The 21,046-nt window shown below is 42.2% G+C and overlaps 2 protein-coding genes across 3 annotated transcripts in view; one reads left to right on the top strand and one right to left on the bottom strand.

Moving 5' to 3' along the window:
• LOC147153450 (microphthalmia-associated transcription factor-like) overlaps positions 1–17,385 on the top strand; it is a 60,578-nt gene extending 43,193 nt beyond the window's left edge. For both annotated transcript variants that reach the window (XM_086029971.1, XM_086029982.1), the window contains exons 3-10: positions 7,977–8,192; positions 8,274–8,369; positions 8,470–8,587; positions 8,865–8,957; positions 9,034–9,087; positions 9,171–9,246; positions 11,935–12,082; positions 13,567–17,385. In XM_086029971.1, coding sequence (XP_085886097.1) covers positions 7,977–8,192; positions 8,274–8,369; positions 8,470–8,587; positions 8,865–8,957; positions 9,034–9,087; positions 9,171–9,246; positions 11,935–12,082; positions 13,567–13,968 — 1,203 coding nt within the window. In that variant the 3' untranslated portion in view covers positions 13,969–17,385. The remainder of the gene's footprint in view (positions 1–7,976; positions 8,193–8,273; positions 8,370–8,469; positions 8,588–8,864; positions 8,958–9,033; positions 9,088–9,170; positions 9,247–11,934; positions 12,083–13,566) is intronic.
• A 2,233-nt stretch (positions 17,386–19,618) lies between these two features.
• mdfic2 (MyoD family inhibitor domain containing 2) lies at positions 19,619–20,443 on the bottom strand. Its single transcript, XM_086025880.1, has 3 exons — positions 20,368–20,443; positions 19,962–20,108; positions 19,619–19,881 (listed from the first exon to the last, which is right to left on the bottom strand). Exons 1-3 carry the CDS (start codon positions 20,441–20,443, stop codon positions 19,619–19,621), a joined length of 486 nt encoding a protein of 161 aa, XP_085882006.1.
• Between the last annotated feature and the right edge of the window lie 603 nt (positions 20,444–21,046).

Genomic DNA, 21,046 nt, shown 5'->3' on the forward strand with positions numbered 1-21,046 from the left:
ACAGTGCCACCCCTAATACGTCCAATAAAAGTATTTCCGTCAGAATACTGTGCTCATGACGGAATGTTGAGTGTTAATCAGCATTGCCCAGCAACCATGCTTGTGCGTCACGCCACACACGGATTTCACGACTGTAATAGAGCAAACAAAAACGAATGATTCAAAATTTAACTCACGGCGCCATTACGTAGTGTGTAGAAATGCTCCTCGCAAGGTGCTGAATGTTTTTCGGCAATTATGCTATACTATGTCGACATTTGGCTTTTGGCGTAATGTAGTAGAGACACATGACAGCCGTTCGGCCATTGTATACGGGCCAGGTGTGCCCCGCACTGCCAAAACAAGACAGCCACCGTCAACTGAGCGTCTTTTCTAACTCAAGCACATGGGAAAATATGCCCCTAAGTTAACATATTAACTACGTCACAGCTTTAGTACTTTTTTCTTGGCACTTTTCTTGTAGTTCAGGGTGTACGCCGCCTCTCGCCCAGATGGCTGGGATAGGCTACAGGACACAAGCGGCCCTTGTGAGGATACACGATGTAGAGAATGGATGGACAGACGGACGAACATATGGATTTGTCAAGTCAAATTTATTTATATAGCTGTTAATCACAGGAAAGTCTCAAAGGGCTTCACATATGCACCGTATCATATACACGACATCCCGTGATCTTAACCCCCAGGATGGCAAGGAAAAACTCAGAAAACCCCATCTGGGGAAAAGTGAGAAACCTTGTGAAGGGACCACAGATGGGGGATCCCCCTTCCAAGATGATCAGGCTGCAATGGATGTCAAGTGGGCAACAATGAACACACATTACAGTACTATACAGTGTTTGTTAAAGTGATGTGAAAGTTAATCAAATGAAGTGCTGCAGGAAGATGACATCGGTGAAGCGAGTCCCTGCCCAATGGTCAATGTAGAAATCTCCATAGCAGCGCCTCCGAGGATGTGGTCAGCCTTCCGATCTTGTAGCAGTCAGTTGCTGTGTTGGATCGAAACAGCAACCTCCAATTCGGTCGTCATCACCTAATTCCCAAGCCTGGGAAAAGGGGGCAGAAAAAGAATAGAAGCGGCAGTAAAGAGGCCAAAACAAACAGTTCTGATGATCTGTTTATGCTGAATTTGGACTCTTGGACATCTCTCCTCATGACCTGCCTGTGTGACTTATACCCACTCGCTCCACTCACAAAGTTGCTCTAAATTCCCCAAATGTTGTGCTGATTAAATTACATGAAATCCTCAAAAATGTTAATTATGTTAATAGGTCTGGTCCTACTATGACCGCTTGAACAAAAATGATAAAGAATCGAAAAGTATACAAAAAGGTTTTGCCTTCAAGAGTCTTACTTATCTTATCCTCAAGAGGTTATCTTTTCTTCTTTATGTAAAAAGTTTATTCCTCTTAAAGGTTGATGACTAAATGTATATAAATACCAAGCAACTGATGCAATATTCAGACGGATATAAGGAAGTTAGAAGAATGTTTTTTTTTTTTTACTGTAGGCTATGACTTTAAAAACTGTAAAACATGTAGTTGCAAGTTTAACCCAATTAGAATTTATGAACTCTATTGAATTAATTATGAGAATGTGTTGTTTGTTTATGCCTGTTTGCTCTCGGGCGTACACATTTAATGGGACGGTCAAGTACAATATATGTATATGGAATAGTCCCCTGAATAACAACATTCAGTCTATTTTCAGGATTAACTTTAATGCTGGAACTCTTTGCATGTCATGCAAGGCAACTCCAAGCTTCTTCCTTTTATTCATATTTAAAGAAGAATTAATTATTACTGATGTACCAGTGAAGTGAATGAAGTCGTTAGGTCGCAAGATAACAAAGTTCCATCTAGTTTAATTCACCGGCGAGTAAATCCCATTGTTTGCCACGGGGTTTTTGAAATTCCACTGTAAATATCTCGAGACCCACCCACCACCCGCCCCTTCAGCGTTGTAGTTTTTACAACCCCGTAATGGCAATTTGCTGCCCAAGGTGAGGCCTATCTGCAGGACGTGTTTTAACGCATCTCACATGGGCACCGGGACAATGATATTGTATCCCAGCATGAACAGGGGAGTGTTTGTGCTTTTATGACATTCACAGGAACACAAGACCTGATTGTATGACAGGTGAAAGGATAGACACTGATGCAACGAACAATTCATATATTTTTTCCATTGACTTTCTGGGGTAACTCTGACCTTATGAAATATTGGATTTGTTGGTCTTGGGTCTGTAGCCTGAAAAGCGGCAGATATATCCAAGTGTCCAACCCTAGGCCGGGGCCCTTTTGGCCAGCTAAATCCCTAATCACAGCAAATGAAGCCATGCCAAAAAGAAGTCATTACTATTTTTGATGTTCCAAATGTAAAGTAGGAAACAGGGTAATTGAGGATCTTGAGAACAAAGGTATAATAGGCTTCATTATGTACGCTGTGCTGAAGTGGCCTCACTTGCCAAGGATCCACAGGGTTAAACAACTGGATGGGGCCAAGTAAAAGCCCGAGGCGGGTTTCAGCCGAAGAGGTGGCCTTCGCCAAACAAAGGCACTCGCTGTTACTGCAACATCCTCACATCAAGTGATACACCATAAAGGCATAACTTCAGTTTTTACATGAAACAACCCAAATTTGAAAAGGCTCATTGTGTCCGCCAGCAATCTCTAACACGCATAACTAATGATGGGGTTTTTTTCCCCTCTGCATCTAAAGACAAGCCGCGGTGGCTTCCCTCGCAGCCGTCTCAGTCCTGAGAAAGCAAGCAGTGACGGTCCATCATAGCTTAGATCTTAGTTGAACCAAGATTGTGGTTCTTAGACTGGACGGTGTAAATCAGTGTACAGAATGCTTGAGATGCTCGGATATCACCCTTGTGAGGTATGTTTGTTTTCATTTATATTGTCAGTTTGAATGGTTAACACAGCATGTTGCACAATTTAGACATAGGGTTGTCTTTGACGAGTGATGGGTTTAACACAACAAGCTGCTCCAACTTTAACTTTATTTTGTGGTGATCCACGGACATTGGATGGAACCGTCACCGGCGAGTGAAATACATGTAGTAGTACAAGATACACCCAGCTAATTTTTTTTCCCCTTCACCACAGCTGCAATGTTTGTCTCGTCTTTTTTTTTGTTCTGTTTTTTGATGCTTAGGTTTGTTTAAAAATAACATTACGTTTACCCTACACTGCTAACACTAGTGTTTCAATGTGTGTGCTGTGCTTTTACAAAGTTTGCTGCACATTAAACTAATCAGAAACACAGTGCTGTTTTGTTCATGTCTTTTACATACCCTACATCAGGGGTGCCTATTACGTCGATCGCCAATCGCGCTCGACCGGTCGATCGCAAAGGCATCGTAGATCATCGGTAGATCACCAGCCTATCATCTGTCCTCACTACTGTATTGCTACCTACGTTCACACCAACTGCGTTGGGAGCGTTTCTGGCAGTGCGTTTCAATTGGAGTCAACGTAGTTCGCGTGGGCTGGCGCGGTTGCGTGCGGGTGGCGCGGATGATGCGTTTGAAGCGGTGGACCATTCCGCCTCACGGCAGGCAGGCAGCATCGGGCATAGTACGTCACACACAGCGTCCTGTTCACTTGGCGGCTTTTAAAAAAATTTTTTACGGTTCTTGAGCTTTACAGACAGCAATATTGATAGCATTAGCATAGTGTGTAAAAAGTTGACTTGTTTTATACGCATCGAATGGAGCGGATGGGCGGATTGTTGTTGCTGCAAATCTGCTCGAGGCAGCTACTGTCAGCAGCTACTGTCCGGACTATGTGTCCCTGGCTAATTCCATGCTGTGCAAGTCACCAGAGTAAGTTAATTACAAAACATTTTTTGTTGTATTGTGCTATATATAGGTTGATGCAGTCATGCAAGGTACACCAGCATATACCGTACATACAAAAATATATTTATATATTCAATGTATTTATAAATAATGTGTTTTGCATTTTTAGTAGGTGGTAGATCATTTTGACTCGGTCATGTCATAAGTAGCTCTCAGGCTGAAAAAGTGGGGGCACCCCTGAAGGGCACCCCTGTAGGGCCTACATTAATTGGCTTCTCTTTTTTTAAACTTCTTACCTTGGCTTCATCACATTCATTTCTCCCTGGTTGACATCACATATTGAATGCTTAGCACGGGCTAGTAAGAAAGTGGTGAATGACTAACACCCTGATTTCAGTAACAGTTGTGGGTCGTGCTTTGGGTGCCTGGGACTTCAGTGTGGCTATCCCCGACTTAATACCACCACTATCACATTGCAACTATAGAAAGCAGTAGTACCATACAAAACACTATGATACCGTGCCACGTACAGTACATCATGTAGAGGATTTCAGCATCAGTATTCATCTAATAACATACCGGTAACAAAAACATAAGACATATCAAGAAATTTGAATCATCATAGTCACAAGCGATAATGTTTATTAAATGTATTTATGTGTGAAGTTATGCTCTGACTAACCAATCAGAGGGCGGAAAAATGCCAACATCATCAAGGGCCAGCTCGCTGGATCCAGCTAACCCTGCAAGGACAAATTTGAAATCCGATTGGTTAAATAAACAGTGCCATTGATAATATAGTTTAAGTAAAGCTGGGTATTTCGTCTTTGTGACGGACCGGTCTGTCTATCCGTCACTGACGGACGCCCGTTTTGCTGATGAATGACGGGAACATTTTGCAAATAGAAGGATTACGCATAGACGGAAACCCTTTTATTTTGTCCACCATTCGTCTGCAGTCAGTCATTAGTCTGTTTTTCGCGGCGAGGCTTCGCGGCGAGCGCGGGGAGGAAAATAGTGAGTTGTTGTTGCTTGAGGGACAGATTTAAGTGAGGGACCGGGCTGACAAAGCAAGCAGGCAGGCTTCCAAAGTTGATTTTAAAGTGAAGTGAAAGTTTAGTTTAGTTCAGAAAGTGTCCTTCTCAGATGTTTAGTTGCTCGTATCATAGTTATCAACAATATTTAACTATAACTTGGCCATTATAACCAATAATTACTGGTCAACAAGGGTTAGGTTTAGAACAACCTGTGTCACAGTGTAATTTACATAAAATATGTTCACTAAGCTGCGCACATGAGCAACTGTGCACTGCTTTCAGCCTCTCAGCTCAGCGCACAGCAGTGCAGCATGTGTAGCGCATAAGAAAAAAAAATTCTAATTTGAATTTGCTTTTTGTATTCAGCTGTCCTGTGAAAAACACTTATGTCCAATTTTTTATTTTTTTTTTAAACGTTCACATTAATGCGATGTAATCTGTAATGCGGAAACACCATTCACATATATACAAGAAAATTTGAAAAAAAATGGACATAAGTGTTTTTCACAGGACAGCGATGATATTCTCTTCATATAAAGAAATTGAAAAGTTCACTTGGCATATGTGGTTGACGGAGTGGGAACGAAAAATGCGACAAAAAAAGATGAAATGCAAGGCAAAGCGCACATGATGCTGTGTAATCATTGTCACTTACTGTAATTAGCAGAGGTGGGCATTTTACTAAATTTTTCCGGTCCGTCAGGCGGTCATAACCTGTCAGGTGTCGCCTGTCAGGTAGTTCATCATTTATTATTATTATTATTATTATTATTATTATTATTATTATTATTATAGTCCATCAGAAGTTCGTTTCACATGCACTTATTTGCCAGTCTGTTGAACTGGTGGCTGCCTGCAGCTGTTTTAACTCCTAAAATACCCAAAAGTTTCAATTAGAGTTTAAAATGGCTTACCTGAACCAGAATCCAGCTCCACTAAACTAAATCCAAACCAAGTAGCGCACTCCAACTTCTGTTTATAAATGCTTTTGTTTTTCTTCTTCATTTTCTTCTTCTTCTTCTTTTCTTCTCCTTCTCCTTCTCCTTCTCCTCCTCCTCCTTCTCCTCCTTCTCCTCCTTCCTTCTCCTCCTTCTCCTTCTTCTTGGTTCATGGACAGATTACAGGCCTTAGGTGCATACCGCCACCTACTCTACAGGCAGCGCAAAGCGTTTCCATATCTAGTCAGTGCATACCTGCCAACCCCAGGGTGTACTGAATCTAACAAAAGTTGTAATTTACCTTTACATATCTGTATATAATCTTTTACATTACACATTGTTTTTGAATGGCTGCTGTCACGTGAACAAAAAATCAACAATGTACGGCGTACATGTTTGAAAAGTTGTTTCCACCTGCACAAATTACGCCGAAAGTGTACACCTTGACATGTACAGTATGCCAATGTCCCGTGATCAAACACACGAAAAAGTCTTGAATATAAATAATTTCACCAAGATTTAACAGAAAATCACAACCATAAAGGTTCATACGCAAAAATAAATATTAGACTCAAACAAACATTGTAGATTTGTGTTGTCATAGTAAAGTGAAGTGACGACTTCTGGTTCCACCTCCTTAGCCATCACAGTCCCCGCAGGGATCCTATTGAAAACAGGAGCTTTCACTCTCGCGCACATATAGTCAATAGATGAAAACCCACTTCCGTCAGTGCTTAAAGCGTCTTTTTTTTTTGTTTCCTGACTATCGTCAATCGTCAGCAAAACGAGCGTCCAACTGATGGACGATTCTGTCAGTGTGATGGAATGCCCACCTCTGGTAATCTAGGGATGTCACAATATCCAAATGTCATGATACAATAATATCACGATATGAACCTCACGATACGATTATTATCATGATATTGTGAGGAGGTTGGCAATATATAAAAAGCTCACAATATTGTACTAAAAAGCTCATCTTTAAAAAAAAAACAAAAAACATCACAATATTCTGTTTTTGTACATAATGACAGCATTCACAAAGAAATTGGCTTAGCCAGTGATGGCGATTAGCGATTAGTGTGGGTCTTAAACAGAGGTGGCATCAAATTAAACTGCACTAATAATCTAACCACCACAGGGTGCTGGAACTACACAAATGGAAAACAACTTGGTCTTTTAAACAATACAATACAGATTAGCTGCTATTAATATAGTGACGTGACGACAACGATGTATTGTGGCAAATTTAATATCGCAATATCACAATATTGCCAATATTGTGACATGCCTAGTAATTAGTAATAACATTATTCAACATTTAGTCTACCTTTTCAACCACTTTTATACTCAAATATTGGGAGGAAAAGCGTATTTCGTGTCATCCTCCATTTGATCCTAGTTTTGATATTATACAATAGCAAATATTGAAGCCAAAATGTATTAACAATTATGATTACCATCTATGTGCTTACATTGATTTGGACCAGCCAATTAGGTCCTATTCACAACATAAAATATGTCATAAATCCTTAACCAATCCTTAGAAAATAGTGCTAATTTTATCCATGCCAAAAATCTGTATTCAATAAAGTGCTTTATTTTGACATATAAGTGGTTTGACTTTTTTTGTAACATACTACATCATGTAATGTGTTATGATCTCCGGTTTTGGACTGGTGCGATACTGGATTGGTCGCCTTGTGCTTGCCTCGTGTCGCTCACTGTGGTCCAAGCATAGTAGCTCAGGGAGTTTGCGTGAATGCTGAGACGCATGGAAAATTAGAGGGAACATTGGTTTACATATTAATTTCTAACTTTAAAAAAAAAACATGATGTCCCAAAATGTTCTGTCAAATGTGAAGAAATGGACTGGACGTTAATTGTCGACAAATTGCCTTAACACAAAAATAATCACAAGCTTATTGTGGTTGTCCGACATGTTTTTTCTTTGTATTTCACTGTAACATGTTGAGTTCAGACTTTGTAAGCTCGAACTGAGATATTTGATACTTCCCCGCTGCTTTTAAAAAAAAAAAAAAGAACAAAACAGCAGACGAACCCCCACTTTTAACAGGGTGTGTGTAAACGTTTTTTCTCCACTGCACTGTATTTGAGACGAGTTTAAGTTATGTGTAGTATGTCTGTCATCCAAACTGATGTCTGAGTTGTTCTCTTGGCTGCCGACAGGTGCAGACTCATCTGGAGAACCCGACCAAGTACCACATCCAGCGCTCCCAACAGCAGCAGGTCAAGCAGTACCTGGGCAAGCTTGGCTCACAGGTACTGAGCTTACCCTGCCCCAACCAGTCCTCTGACCACGGGGGCATGCCGCCAGGGCCGGGCAACAGCGCCCCCAACAGCCCTATGGCCTTACTGACCCTGAACTCGAACTGCGAGAAAGAGGTTGCTGCGGTTGTTCTAGTCCATTCCAAACAAACGCCCATTTTTATGAGATTTGACTTGAATGACACCCTTTTGCTTTAGATGGATGATGTCATCGACGACATTATTAGCCTGGAGTCCAGTTACAGCGATGATATCCTCGGCCTGATGGACCCAGGACTTCAAATGGCCAACACGGTACGTCTTTAACGGCAGTCTCATCGCCACATTTGGGGGTTACATTTGAAACCAATAACCCATCATCTTGCCCATCATCTAACCCCTTTGCATTCCTCAGATCCCAGTGCCTGCCAACCTCATGGACATGTATGCAAATCAGGGCATGTCCCAGCAAGGATTGCCCATCAGCAACTCCTGCCCTGCCAACCTGCCCAACATCAAAAGGGAATACTCAGGTAAGTGCTTAGAGGATAAAGTTGATGAAATGAATGAAAATTCTGCAGTGCTTCATCCTGTTTACATGGAAATGGAAATCAATTCTCAGTTCGAGTCACCAGGGCTTTGAGCAGCCAATAACGTATGTCCGTTGTGTCACATGTTGCGATTGACGTACAATTTTGCCCGGTATTTACTCAGAATTGCAGCTCGTCAATGAGAAGAATCGTTTGTAATGGTCCATTGTGTTTGTGCCTCTTGTACGTCATGACGCCGAAAACAACATCTACCATGCAGCCGCACAATCTCCGGCCGTCATGCACATGTTGGATAAGTCTGGATCATGTGGAAAATTTGACAACTATCAGAGGCCCGAAGGCTTTCCAGTTGGTACGTGTGACATTTGAGTTTTAAATGTTAGCGTTATATCAGCTGGATGTGCTTTGACCTCTGTGTTTGCCAGCAGCTGAGGTAAGAGCTCTAGCGAAGGAGAGACAGAAGAAAGACAACCACAACTTGAGTGAGTGTTGCATTGATTTGGGGCACATTTCTTCAGCTATCACTCGAGTGTTATGTTTAACATCATCGACTTTTGTCCTGTAGTTGAGAGAAGACGACGGTTCAACATCAACGATCGAATTAAGGAACTGGGAACTTTAATTCCAAAGTCAAATGACCCGTAAGTTACTCCTTTATTCCACCTAGTCTTCCAGTCTCAGAGTATTCCCAAATGGAAGTGCGCTGAGCTAACAATTAAATTTTTTACAAATCTTTGGACTTTTCTCCAAATGTATGCATTTCCTGCACTGATATAAAGATTGTAACATGAAATACAGCCTTTCTTTGTGCTGACAAATTATGGCGGCTCTGAACAATCCGTATTCCATCGATTACTTGGGTAAACTCCCACTCGATCGCTGCTTGGCGATGTTTTGATAGAGCAGGCTATGCTAAGCTAAGTTAGCTGGAGAAGCTTCAACAGTGCACCGAGACAAGTTGAACGGCAATTTAGTGGAAGACGCTTTGCTCTAGAAAAATAGTGATGGCAGTCATGGGACGTACTGGGACGAGGCTTAAGCTTGTTTGGTGCTAGTTTACTTCAAAAGCAATTAATTGTTACAGATGACAATACGGCCGATCCCTTTGCTGTTTTTTGGCATGTGCATGTGAGGCTTTGTAAAACTCTTTGGGTAGATTGTTGTAGATACACAAAATAACCACACAATAGTGCGCTTGTTCGAATATGATGTCGTTTTTTTTGGGGCGGGGGATTAGACGGATAAATGGATAGACGGATCAGAATATAACGGTAGTTTGCCCGGGCGACAACTGCCGCATTGCATCATGTGACTGACGCATTGTGCTGCTGTGGCGACAGGTCTGCAACACATGCCGCGCACACGCCAGAAATTGCTGCTGCGTATGCAACGCCGCACGCATTCTCTCGCTCATGATCGGTACGTTGTGTCACGTGTTGCGATGACGTACAGTTTTCCCCGGCTTGGCCCGGCAGTATATTTGTGGCCACGGAGGAGAGGATCCACCTCACAGCTCATTGCGGCTGCGTTTGGCAGCGTTGTGGGTGTTGTCACTTATGTGTGTGTAAAGAAGCTACACCCGCATGTACCCCCTTCGCCACTACTTTCCAGATCATTTTCGCGATACAATTACCGTATTTTCCGGACTATAAGTCGCTCCGCAGTACAGGTCGCACCAGCCATAAAATGTACAATAAAGAAGAAAAAAACATATGTAAGTCGCACTGGAGTATAAGTCGCATTTTTGGAGGAAATTGAGCGCTTTAGTACACATCATTTCCGCCAAGCTACGATGCTAACATTTAGCTAACATTCACACATGTAGCATACAAGAAAGTTACTCTAAGATAACTTTAAACTCACCAAAACGGTTTTGGATCGATTGAATAAGTCTTTTATTTATCCCCGACCACGTAGAATGTTTCCAAGACTCCAAAAGTATTTATGTATTCGGTCGTAATTATGTCTTCGTCTCCTCTGCGCTTGGCTCCTTACGTGTGTGGCTGCATGATGCGTCTTCACGACTAAAACAACCCATGCGGCACGACAGGAACAAATACTTAAGCAGGATAAAAATAAATATATACTCACAACACAACATTGCACCATGTTAGAAAAATAATAAATACAAATATATAAATATAATAATATAAATACATACAATCCCAAAATGAATATACAAAAATGAAAATATCAATTGGCAACTAAATCATATGTTACACTTGTTTTGGGAGCCCCTGCGGGAACGAACGCTGTGCACTGCACACGTTCGGTCTGCACAGAGGGGAGAAGAAAAGGAAGGAGAATAAGAATGAGGCGAAGAAGACCGCGTTTGACCGCGGGAAATTTGAACGCCGCAGCCGCTTCATTCGCGCACATCGGAGAGGGAGAGCTTTGCTTGGTAAAAGACGACAACTGGCAAAACTAAAAAAAAAGATTTCGACATCGCAATCAAGTCTCCGACACTCCCCTCCGTGCAGACCGAACGTGTGCAGCAGTGCACAGCGTTCGTTCCCGCCGGGGCTCCCAAATGGAAGGAAGTACACGCGGTTGTGTAACTACTAGTGGCGCGTTTGAAGCGTGTCCACACGGGTTTGAGTAACAAATTAGCCAGCTAATGGGCTTTAAATAAACCTCTGCTGTTAGCATCTCGCCCGCGGTGCATCATGCAGGGCCGCTTTTTTTTATTTTTTTTTGGGTGTGTGGGTGCGGACGTAAGGACGTAACCGCTTTAAAAGGGGACGGGGTCAGTGGCCGCTCATTTTTATGAATAAGGACAGAGGGACGAGGCCGGAAGGGTACCCAGGTCGCGGACGGAGGACGGGGGACGGAGGACGGACCGGCAAAAAAGGGACAAGTGCCCAGCTTTGGTTTTTTGTTTATTCTTTTTTTTTCAAAGTAATGCTAAATGGGCTATTTTCCATGAGACTTCACTGTGCTTGTTTTCCTTCAGCGTATAAAGTGGGAAACAAAGAATGTTACACTGATAAGCGGCTATCTTGGGTAACAACAGTGCCAAATTGATGTCTGGCGGGTAAAAACAGGGCGCTGGAACCACAGGATGTCTCGTTTAGGACAACGACCCTTGTAATATTGTACGTCACAGCTGTTATAAAAGACCAGAACGCTATAACATCAAAGCCTGGGGGGACCTCCTGACTCTTGACTCGTCAAAGAAGTAGGAGTTATGGTGTCGCAACGTCTGGGCACGAGACGCCTCCATTTACGACAGGCCGCATGAACAATATGGTCTCAGTAGTGTTAAGTTGCGTCTGATATTCAAGGGTCTGAATGGCATGGCTAACTTAGGTCTGCTGCGTGCTTCCCAGAGACATGCGCTGGAACAAGGGCACCATCCTCAAGGCGTCTGTGGACTACATCAGGAAGCTGCAGCGTGAGCAACAAAGGGCCAAGGAGCTGGAGAACTGTCAGAGGAAGCTTGAAAATGCCAATCGGCACCTTATGCTGAGGATACAGGTAGAGCAAGACGTCACCGTCACCCTTTTAGGAACACTTTGTTTCATGCCGTAAATAAACTACCATTAGGCAGCAAACAACCATTGTGGCATGCAAAGGGCTTTCTGTCTGTACATGGAGTCAATTCTGTCCTGCAATAACAAGAACCGGGAAGACAGGAAGTTAATAACAAATATTGTCATCAATTAAGAATTCTTAACCGATGAATGAATCAATCAATTCATCAAAATCTTTATCATCCCATCACTTTGCGTTTTGAAGCATGTGACCTGTATGAGCTCTGTAAAGTGTCAAAGAAAATTCAGTGTGAAATGTACTGACAAGAGTCTGCCGGCCTGTGAACTTGCCGTCCGTCCGTCAGTCGATTTCCGCATACGATACAGACCTCGTCCGATTGGTCACATTATGTTTGCTGTCTAGCTCGAAGCAATTCACTACGAAAAACAGACTTGAGCTTTTATTTAGATCCGCATGAATTGCTGGCTTTGTGTGCCTTGAAAACTTCAACACGAAGCACTCAGAACCCTGATTAATAATTAATCGTTCTTAAGATGTTGTCTCCAGAGGGCCTCTTTATGGTGAATTTGCTGAATATTTGCAAACATCACAAACTTTTCAAATACACTTATTTGCAAACCGTCGGGTACAACAGGTCGATTAATTTATCGGCTTGTTGTATCCAAGTGCCGATTCCATGAAACACAAACTACTACTACTTTTACTACTTCCATAGAAGTATCTCCAGTGCCCCAGGCAGACACAATCGAATGGGTTTCATGTCACAAAATAAAAAAAAGACATATTCAAATGGATAAAGATTTTAGAACAGTTTCACAAATGCACGGCACCACGCATTAAGCTGACTAAATGCGTGTCAGCTCCTGACTCAGGTACATCCCAGCGCGGGCGGACTTCCACGTTGTTGTTTGTGCCGACACCAAAATCTGCTGGCGGTAAAATAAACAAGAATAATAAGTTCTCAAAAATGCACACTGCACATTCTTGTTTGACCGTGTTTGAGCATATGGTTTGCTAACAGACAAAATACCTTTTCATTCCTGACATTCTTCAACTTGGAATTAAAAGAAACAGTAAAAAGTTAAACTTGCACAGAACTTAGTTAACTTGAACACTGAACTTAGTCCGTTTTTACTGATTTCGGTCAAATTTGAGATCATTTGAGCGAGAACTGAGAAATGTAATTAGACCTGGGAAAAACCTCTGAACCTTTTATATTCAAACAAAGAGCAAGGTTTGGGAGCATGGACTGGGAGATTATTATCAAAAGGCTACGATCTTTTCACAGAAAAAAGAGAAAAAAATGCGCCTAGTCAGGCAGCACTTGAGACAGACTTTCACATTGTTTTTTTTTGTTCATGGAATCAGTCTCCCACATTATAGGAAATATCATTTTCTTCTACACGACATCATTGAGTCACCATTCACTGCCCTTTGACCTTTTGTGTGTGCGCGCGTGTGCGCAGGAGTTAGAGATGCAGGCTCGAGCTCACGGCCTGGCAATCACGTCCTCGGCGCTGTGCTCCGCTGAGCTGGTGGGCCGCAGGATCAAGCAGGAGCTCGCTCTGGAGGACTGTCACCAGGACCTTTACACGCTGCATCCCCACACGCATCACCAGCAGCACCCCGCCCGCACGCCCGAGCCCCCCGGCGCCCTGGAGCGAAACGAGGGGCACCCCAATTTCTCCGACGGGCACTACGGCATTCGCGGCAGGCCGGCCTCCAAACTCAACGACATCCTCATGGAAGACAACGTATCGCCCGTGCGAGGCGGGGACCCTTTGCTCTCGTCCGCCTCCCCGGATGCCTCAAAGGACAGCAGTCGCAAGAGCAGCGTAAGCATGGATGAGAATGAGCAGGGCTGTTAGCGCCCCCTTCTGGAAGACCCCCCGCCACGCCGTTACACTCTGGCCTGCTGCTGGTGTTTTATTTTATTTTTTCTTTTGTTTTGTTTTTGGGTCTGTCCGCGTTTACATGTTTTCAGTCTTTGGCTCTCTTTTTTACGATATTCGTCCCTCAACCTTGATTCCAAGGATTGATTTTTAAGTCTGTTTGCTTTAATCGAGTCTTTGATGACAATAGTTTCATGTTTAGCGCTTTATATGTAAAAGAAAACACATTTATCTTAAGGGTAGATGCTAAATGATGTCTATTTGTGGTGATTCCAAAGAATCTGAGGAAATGATAAATGACGGTAACATACGACGTATGTTGTGGTGAGAAAACACTGCTTTTTTTAAAAATTCACAATAGCAATAATAGAAGAAATGTATTTATTACAGTAGTGCTTTACACTCCTTGTGTCTTAGAACTTGAACACGCCGATGCCTTTTTTTGACATCAGTGTTGAATCGCTACGCACATGCTGCGGTTGTTCGTCTCCATCCAATGCAAACCTATCTCTTCACCAATTATTAAGTTGTAAAGTGAAGCCAAATGACGTATCCAAGTCATTTGTTCATACGATCCCTCCCAACAGAATTCAGCGTTAGCCTAATTGCATTTTTGCCCATGTCGTTTTTAAACAATTTCAGAAAAGCACAGCAAATTGAACGTACAAAAGGGGATGACTTCCTTGATTCAACCGTAACCATGACTTGTCACAAAGAAAAACACAATTGACCCAAAAATTATGACTAGGGCAATTATGCTAATGGCTAATGATATATAAAAATGTAAATAAGCAAATTGATGAAAACCGTTTCCGACAACGCTGCACTAGAACAGCGCACTTTTTCACAATTACGCTTATTTTAGCCACAAACACAAGAGACAAATCAAAGAAAAAACACGAGTGAGCAAATAATAACGATGTCATCATTTATCAAGTGACATGAATGGATTGTTTGAGATGCACGCCGATACAGAGCAGAGGGGTCACCTGACCAGCTTCGAGGGAATACCTTTCATTCGCCCCCTGTCTGAATATCACCGACCACGTGGCTCCGATACTTTCACTTGTCAAGCCCGTCGAGTGCAACGTCACCCGATAAACGTGCATCGAAACGGCTCTTGCCAAGAATTTGTGACCATTTAGTTTGTGAAGGACTACAAGATGCCTGTATATGGATTCCGAATGAAGCGCATGGGAAAAAATGAAACACTGGAATGACCTCTCTAAATCAAATCAAAACTTTTTTAATTTTTTTTTTTTTAATTTTCTGTATCTATGCATTGAGTCACAATTCTTCTGGGCTTTTCCTCCCACGTACGCAATATTATATTAAGACTGCTGATTGGTGACCATGTATGAAGATTGTGTATTTGTTTTTGCAGCACTTGTAGCACATTGCGTAAGCATGGTTTTGTCATCTCGCCTGTTACAACTCAAGTCTCCGGCCAGGCAACGGTTGACTTTGTGCCTGTCCACTCACGTCGTGACAACGTGATGATGTGATCTTTGGAAATGATGTAAGTGCCTTGTGGTGTTTCCTGTTTCGCTACTGATGTAAGAGGAGCTGTAGATAGTGGCACCGCCGTTGCGGATGTTTACTGGCGTTTAGGGAGAATGTCAAGCTGCTTTACAAACCTTTTACAGTAAAAAAAAATAAATTAATAAATAAAAATAAAAAAAATAAAAATTAAAAAAACTCAGAGCCTGTCGGATACAGAAGGATGGCTATATTATTTTTTAATCAGAACTAAAAAGTGTCACGTGATAAAAATAAACCATTGACGAGTTGGAATGATTGATCACGGAATTAAGTGGTGTACAAGAATGTTTTAGGAAAACAACCTTTAATCGATCTGTGATTAAACCTATTCCTGTTAAATGTATATTTTTACACCTTCTCTTTTTATATAGTGTTTTAAAAAAAGGAAACGTTATTTTGTATAACTATTTTTTTTCTAGTTTCACTGCAATTCCTCCTGACAACAAAGGTCATGTTCGTCAAAGTAACAAGCTTCTCCAGCAAACACAGCCACACGTCAATCGATTGAATAATCGATGGAATCGTTTGAATGATGGCGATTGATTATATTGACGGGTGCTGTTGGAGAAGAGGTGGCTTGTTTGGGTCTTGATTTTTATACTCTTGCTGAATAACCTAGGCTGAATGATACTTTATATTTGTGACGTGTTATTTATTTTGTGTTGAACACATTAAGGATTATAATCCCCTAATTTGAATAGCCTGTTGTAATTTCACACTGTAGTTTCTGTTTGCCTGAATGTAATTCAAATCACTGACAGCCAGAAATGTGCTGCCAGTGTGCCAAAGTTACTGGATGTACAATAGCTCTAATATCTGAAGTCAACTCTCCTACCGTACAGTAGTTACAAGTAGTCATGATAATCAAGTGTGGCTTTGAAATGAATATTTTAAGGTTTGTTGACCATTTGGACCAGAAGGAATGTAAACGGAGCGGAATTTAATTTGGACGTTGGCCAACTTTATTATCCAGTGCAAAAGTAATACTTTGGTTTGATTCGATTTCAAGCAGTTTTAGACAACCGATTACCGGTAAGCTTCTTTTGATGCAAAACTTCAGTTCTATGGAGGACAACGCTTTGGTGACAATTTAGGACCTTAAAGCGGAAGTCAACCCAAACATACTGCTCACAACGGCCAATCATGGCCAATCAGATTCAGAAAACAGGTCAGCCGTGATTGGTCGTTGTGAGCAGTTGTGATGTCATTTTCAGTTGACAGAAGACAAAATGGCCCCCCGCACAGATGGATAAAAACGAGTGCATTTTGCATCTTGATTTATATTCCACAAACTCAAAGTTCATCAGAATGCCGTGTTTCAACTAGTGGGCCTGCTGGGAACATGTTCTTGAAAAAAATATGCTTGGGTTGACTTCCACTTTAAAGAGGAAGTTAACCCCAACATATTTTTTTAAGAATATGTTCTATACAAGCCAACTAGTTTCAACAAGGCATTCTGATAAATATTGCATTTGTGGAATAAGTCTCAGCTCACAATCACAGCTCAGCTTCAGAAAACAGGCAAGCCGTGATTGGTTGTTACCCGAGCCCTGAGCAGTTGTGATGTCCTTTTCAGTCAACAGAAGTGACAAAATGGCCGGCCCCAGAGGTGGCTAAAAATGGTTGGATTCTGTTGCTTACCTCAAATGCAATATTTATCAAAATGCCTTATTTCAACTAGTGGGCCTGCATAAGTAACCAAACACAATGTTGCCTATACTACCTGTCACCAGATCACCATGTAAACCCATCTGAACCTGCAAATGTGATTCAGTTTTCAGTGATACTCCATTAAAAGCACCTGCTGTGATTTTGTGGCACACAAATGAAACATCAAGGTAGACCTACGTACTTGTTGTCATGCCTGTGATTCATCCTAATGTCTTTTGCTTCTTGCTCCGTTTTGTAGAGCTGTGGCCATAGTTACTGTTCACACTCGACTCTGTGAACTCAAATTACACGCAGAAAAACATTAAAAGGTTTATTTAAGAGTTTGGAAGTTTTCTTAGTTTTCATGTGAAAAATAAATGTTGAATGTTGATGAATGTCAAGCACACCAAAAAGATATCACACATTTTATATACTCGTAACTCTTGCAATTATTGCTTTTTGCTTTAATTTCATGCTAAATGTTCGACCAAAATCTCCAATTAAACAAGTTTTACACTTGGAAAAACATCAATTGTAACAGATTTGAATTGAGGCTGCACAGTGGGGATTGACATTTGGCATGTCTAAGCGTCTGGATTCTAATCTGGGCTCTTTCTGTGTTGGCGTGTCAATGTTTTACTGTACCTGCACTTGCGCAAATTTTCTCCAAGGAATTTGAACACATGCAGTGATCACTTTAGATTTGCCACGGTGCGAATGTGTCTGGTTGTTTGTGTATACGTGATTGACTGCTGACTGACCGACCCCGCCCAGGGTGTAGCTCACCTCTCTCATTCAGTCTTTTCCCCTCACTGCCAATCATCAGCATTTCTTTATTCCAGTGAAATGTATTCTTTCGATCTAAAAATGAGTTACAGGACATTATGAAACAATTCTCTGGATGACACAGTACAGTTGTACACAAACTACAACCTCAGTACAGTAATGAACTTCTTGTTCACTTACCTGTCAGAAATGAGCCTCGGCTTCCACATATTATCTTTGCTCCAGCTCTTGTATTGGATGTGACAATGTTGTGGCTGGTTAGTGTACATCTCCTGTACATGCAGTATTTATGTCTCTCCACGAACATCACGACTAAAACAGGCTTTGTCTACTGATTACTCAATCCACAATCGAGCAATGTTTCCCAACCTTTATCGAGCCGAGGAAGACACATGACAAAAATCTCACAGCATACCACCAGGCAAAAAAAAAAAAAAAAGGAATTTGGATCCAGTTTAATTACTTTCTTCCATCTAATAGAAGAGCATTCATTATACTATAGAGCATTAGTTATACTATCAAAATCTGCAACATCTAATGACAAGCATACAAACGATGTACAATATTTCAAGAATTTTCAGACCAATTAAGTACACTTTGATATTGTCTGCCCCCTGAGGGGACGAACCGGGTCGACTTCCGTCCCCTGGAGGGGCGGACCGGGCCGACTTCCGCCCGACTTCCGTCCCCCGAGGGGACGGACCGGAAATACCCCCCAGTCAGCTTCCGTCCCCTGGAGGGGCGGACCGGGGCCGACTTCCGTCCCCCGAGGGGACGGACAGGGCCGACTTCCGCCCCCGAGGGGACAGACCGGAAATACCCCCCGGTCCGCTTCCGTCCCCTGGAGGGGAGGGACCGGGCCGACTTCCGTCCCCCGAGGGGGCGGACCGGGTCGACTTCCGTCCCCTGGAGGGGTCGGACCGGGCAGACCTCCGGCCGACTTCCGTCCCCGGGGGGGTCGGACCTGCTCGACTTCCGTCCTTAGGGGGGGCAGACTAGGCCAACTTCCGTCCCCGGGGTGTGTACTGTATTTTGTGCAGATTTTGCCTCTAATTTTTGGAAAAAAATCTACAGTAATATGAGCCCAAATGAGTATTCCTCTTCAGGAAAGAAAATCCATTGGAATAAGTTTCTACTTATTGAGTGAATGTGTTTTATGGCAGTTCAAACGTGAGGGAAATGATGATTTCTTTACTGTATTTACTGTATTTTGTGCCGACTTTGCCTCTAATTTCTGAAAAGATTCTTCAGTAAAATCATCCCAAACTTCACATGGTGAGAGTATTCCTCTTCAGAAAAGAAAATCCACTGGAATCATTTTCTACTTATTGAGGGAATGTTTTTATGGAAGTTCAAACGTGAGGGAAATGATGATTTCTTTACTGTATTTTGTACACACATGCGGGAAAGCATTTACCATAAGGTTTAGAATACGCGCACACGCAACAATTTCGGAGCGGATAGTTTGACCACGGAAAAACCAAAGCATGATAGCTTGACCGCAGTGCTAATTTTCAGGGGCTCAAGTTCCTGCAGCACACCTAATGATCTCTCACAGTACCTTGGTTGGGAACCATATTAGAACGACAGCTTTCCAGTGCTACTTTGGTATTCAAGCTTCCAAAGTGTGTCGTTTACTGAGCTCTTCTCAGCGGTAGCATACTTCTGATATCTCCATGGCCAGCTCCAGAAGTTCTGCTGAGTCCTGGCAAGAGTTGCAGATGTCCCCGTCCAGTCCCAGGTTGCAGGTCCAGCACTCCCATTCTTGATGGCCCCCCTCACTGGACTCAGTGACATGATTGGCTGAAGGAAAGCAACGGCCGGCAGCCCTTCCCAAAGTGTCCAGCAGCAGGTGGGCGAACTCATGGAAGCGACAATGCAGACAAGCCAGCAGAAGTCCTGCACAGTCCTCTGGGGGTGGGAAAGAGACATCTTAGAGTTTTGTTTCAATCATGAAACAGTTTTGAGGGTCCGTAAAACTTGTACACTACCGCTAGTGATAGGCTGGTGTGAGTCATCAGAGGAAATCACACTACTACTGCTGCTGCTCGTCAAACTGTCCGAACATTCTTCCAAGATTCGGGATCCATCCCACCCGATGTGTGCGTCCTGCCCCAAGCGGGTGGGGGAGCTCTCCACTGCACAACGAGCATCCATGCTTCTCACAAACATTATTTTGTTGAGTTGTATATAAAATAAGTAAAGTTCTGTATTCCTTTTTAGAATTACAGTATTTCTTTTTTGTCATGATTGTCTGCTATAGTCAGTGTCAATCAAAACTCTGAATTATTGTAAATGTAAATACACACACTCAATCTGTTTGGCACAGTATATCATCCGAGTTCCATTCGTTCAAGGTTCTTCTGTCAAATCATAAACGAGATGATGTAAACCTACCATCACACTTGGTATTGGCTTTTCCCCCGAGCTCCGTAAAATGAATCTCAGGAGTCATTGAGGGAGAAGTCGTCATCTTCTGCAGAGCACAGAAAAATGTACTTGAGGAACTTCAGCAAGTAATGTCTTTGCATTTGTCTTTCCTTTTTTTTTTCTTGCATGTCAGGTTTTTGAGATATTTTCATTTTTTGGTTTAACTGTAAATTTGACTGATAAAAGCAACACAGACAGATACCAAGCCTAGTAATTTATAGCCATGATGTTTGCGGGGAAAAAAAATCTACCTGTTGCTAAACCTAACCCTTAGTTCATATATGTTACTATTATTATGTTGTTATTATTATTTATTGTTATGAAAAAACAATGTGCGAGACGGCTCCATGAGTATAGCTAATAAAATACTGGTGGGACTTAACTCGGGCTACACAAATTTCTGACGGGGCCATAGCCAACCATAGCCCCAGTGTAGCGCCGTTACTGGTGCTAGAGAAAAATGAGGGCAGTTTCGGAATCAGCGCAAAAAGATGAATGCAGAAAAAGTTCACTTACACGCGTCTCTGATTTTAAAATAAATAAATACAAATAAAAATTGGTTGACCGGTGTAATAAATAATCATGCCTATTGCTTACTCTTCAAATTAGTTTTCTATGATGTCAATTATGTCAAGAAGGAATTTCA

This window comes from Filicampus tigris, chromosome 1 (genome assembly GCF_054856515.1).
Source record: "Filicampus tigris isolate MCC_2025a chromosome 1, RoL_Ftig_1.0, whole genome shotgun sequence".
Lineage (NCBI taxonomy): Eukaryota > Metazoa > Chordata > Actinopteri > Syngnathiformes > Syngnathidae > Filicampus > Filicampus tigris.

What these genes read in the sequence shown, in the direction of transcription:
- mdfic2 (XM_086025880.1), bottom strand. Translation starts at nt 20,443, where the DNA reads ATGACGACTTCTCCCTCAATGACTCCTGAGATTCATTTTACGGAGCTC. An exon ending in AGCCAATACCAAGTGTGATG is followed by an intron (nt 20,109 to 20,367) that starts GTAGGTTTACAT and finishes CTCGTTGTGCAG; the next exon opens with TGGAGAGCTCCCCCACCCGC. An exon ending in ACACCAGCCTATCACTAGCG is followed by an intron (nt 19,882 to 19,961) that starts GTAGTGTACAAG and finishes TCCCACCCCCAG; the next exon opens with AGGACTGTGCAGGACTTCTG.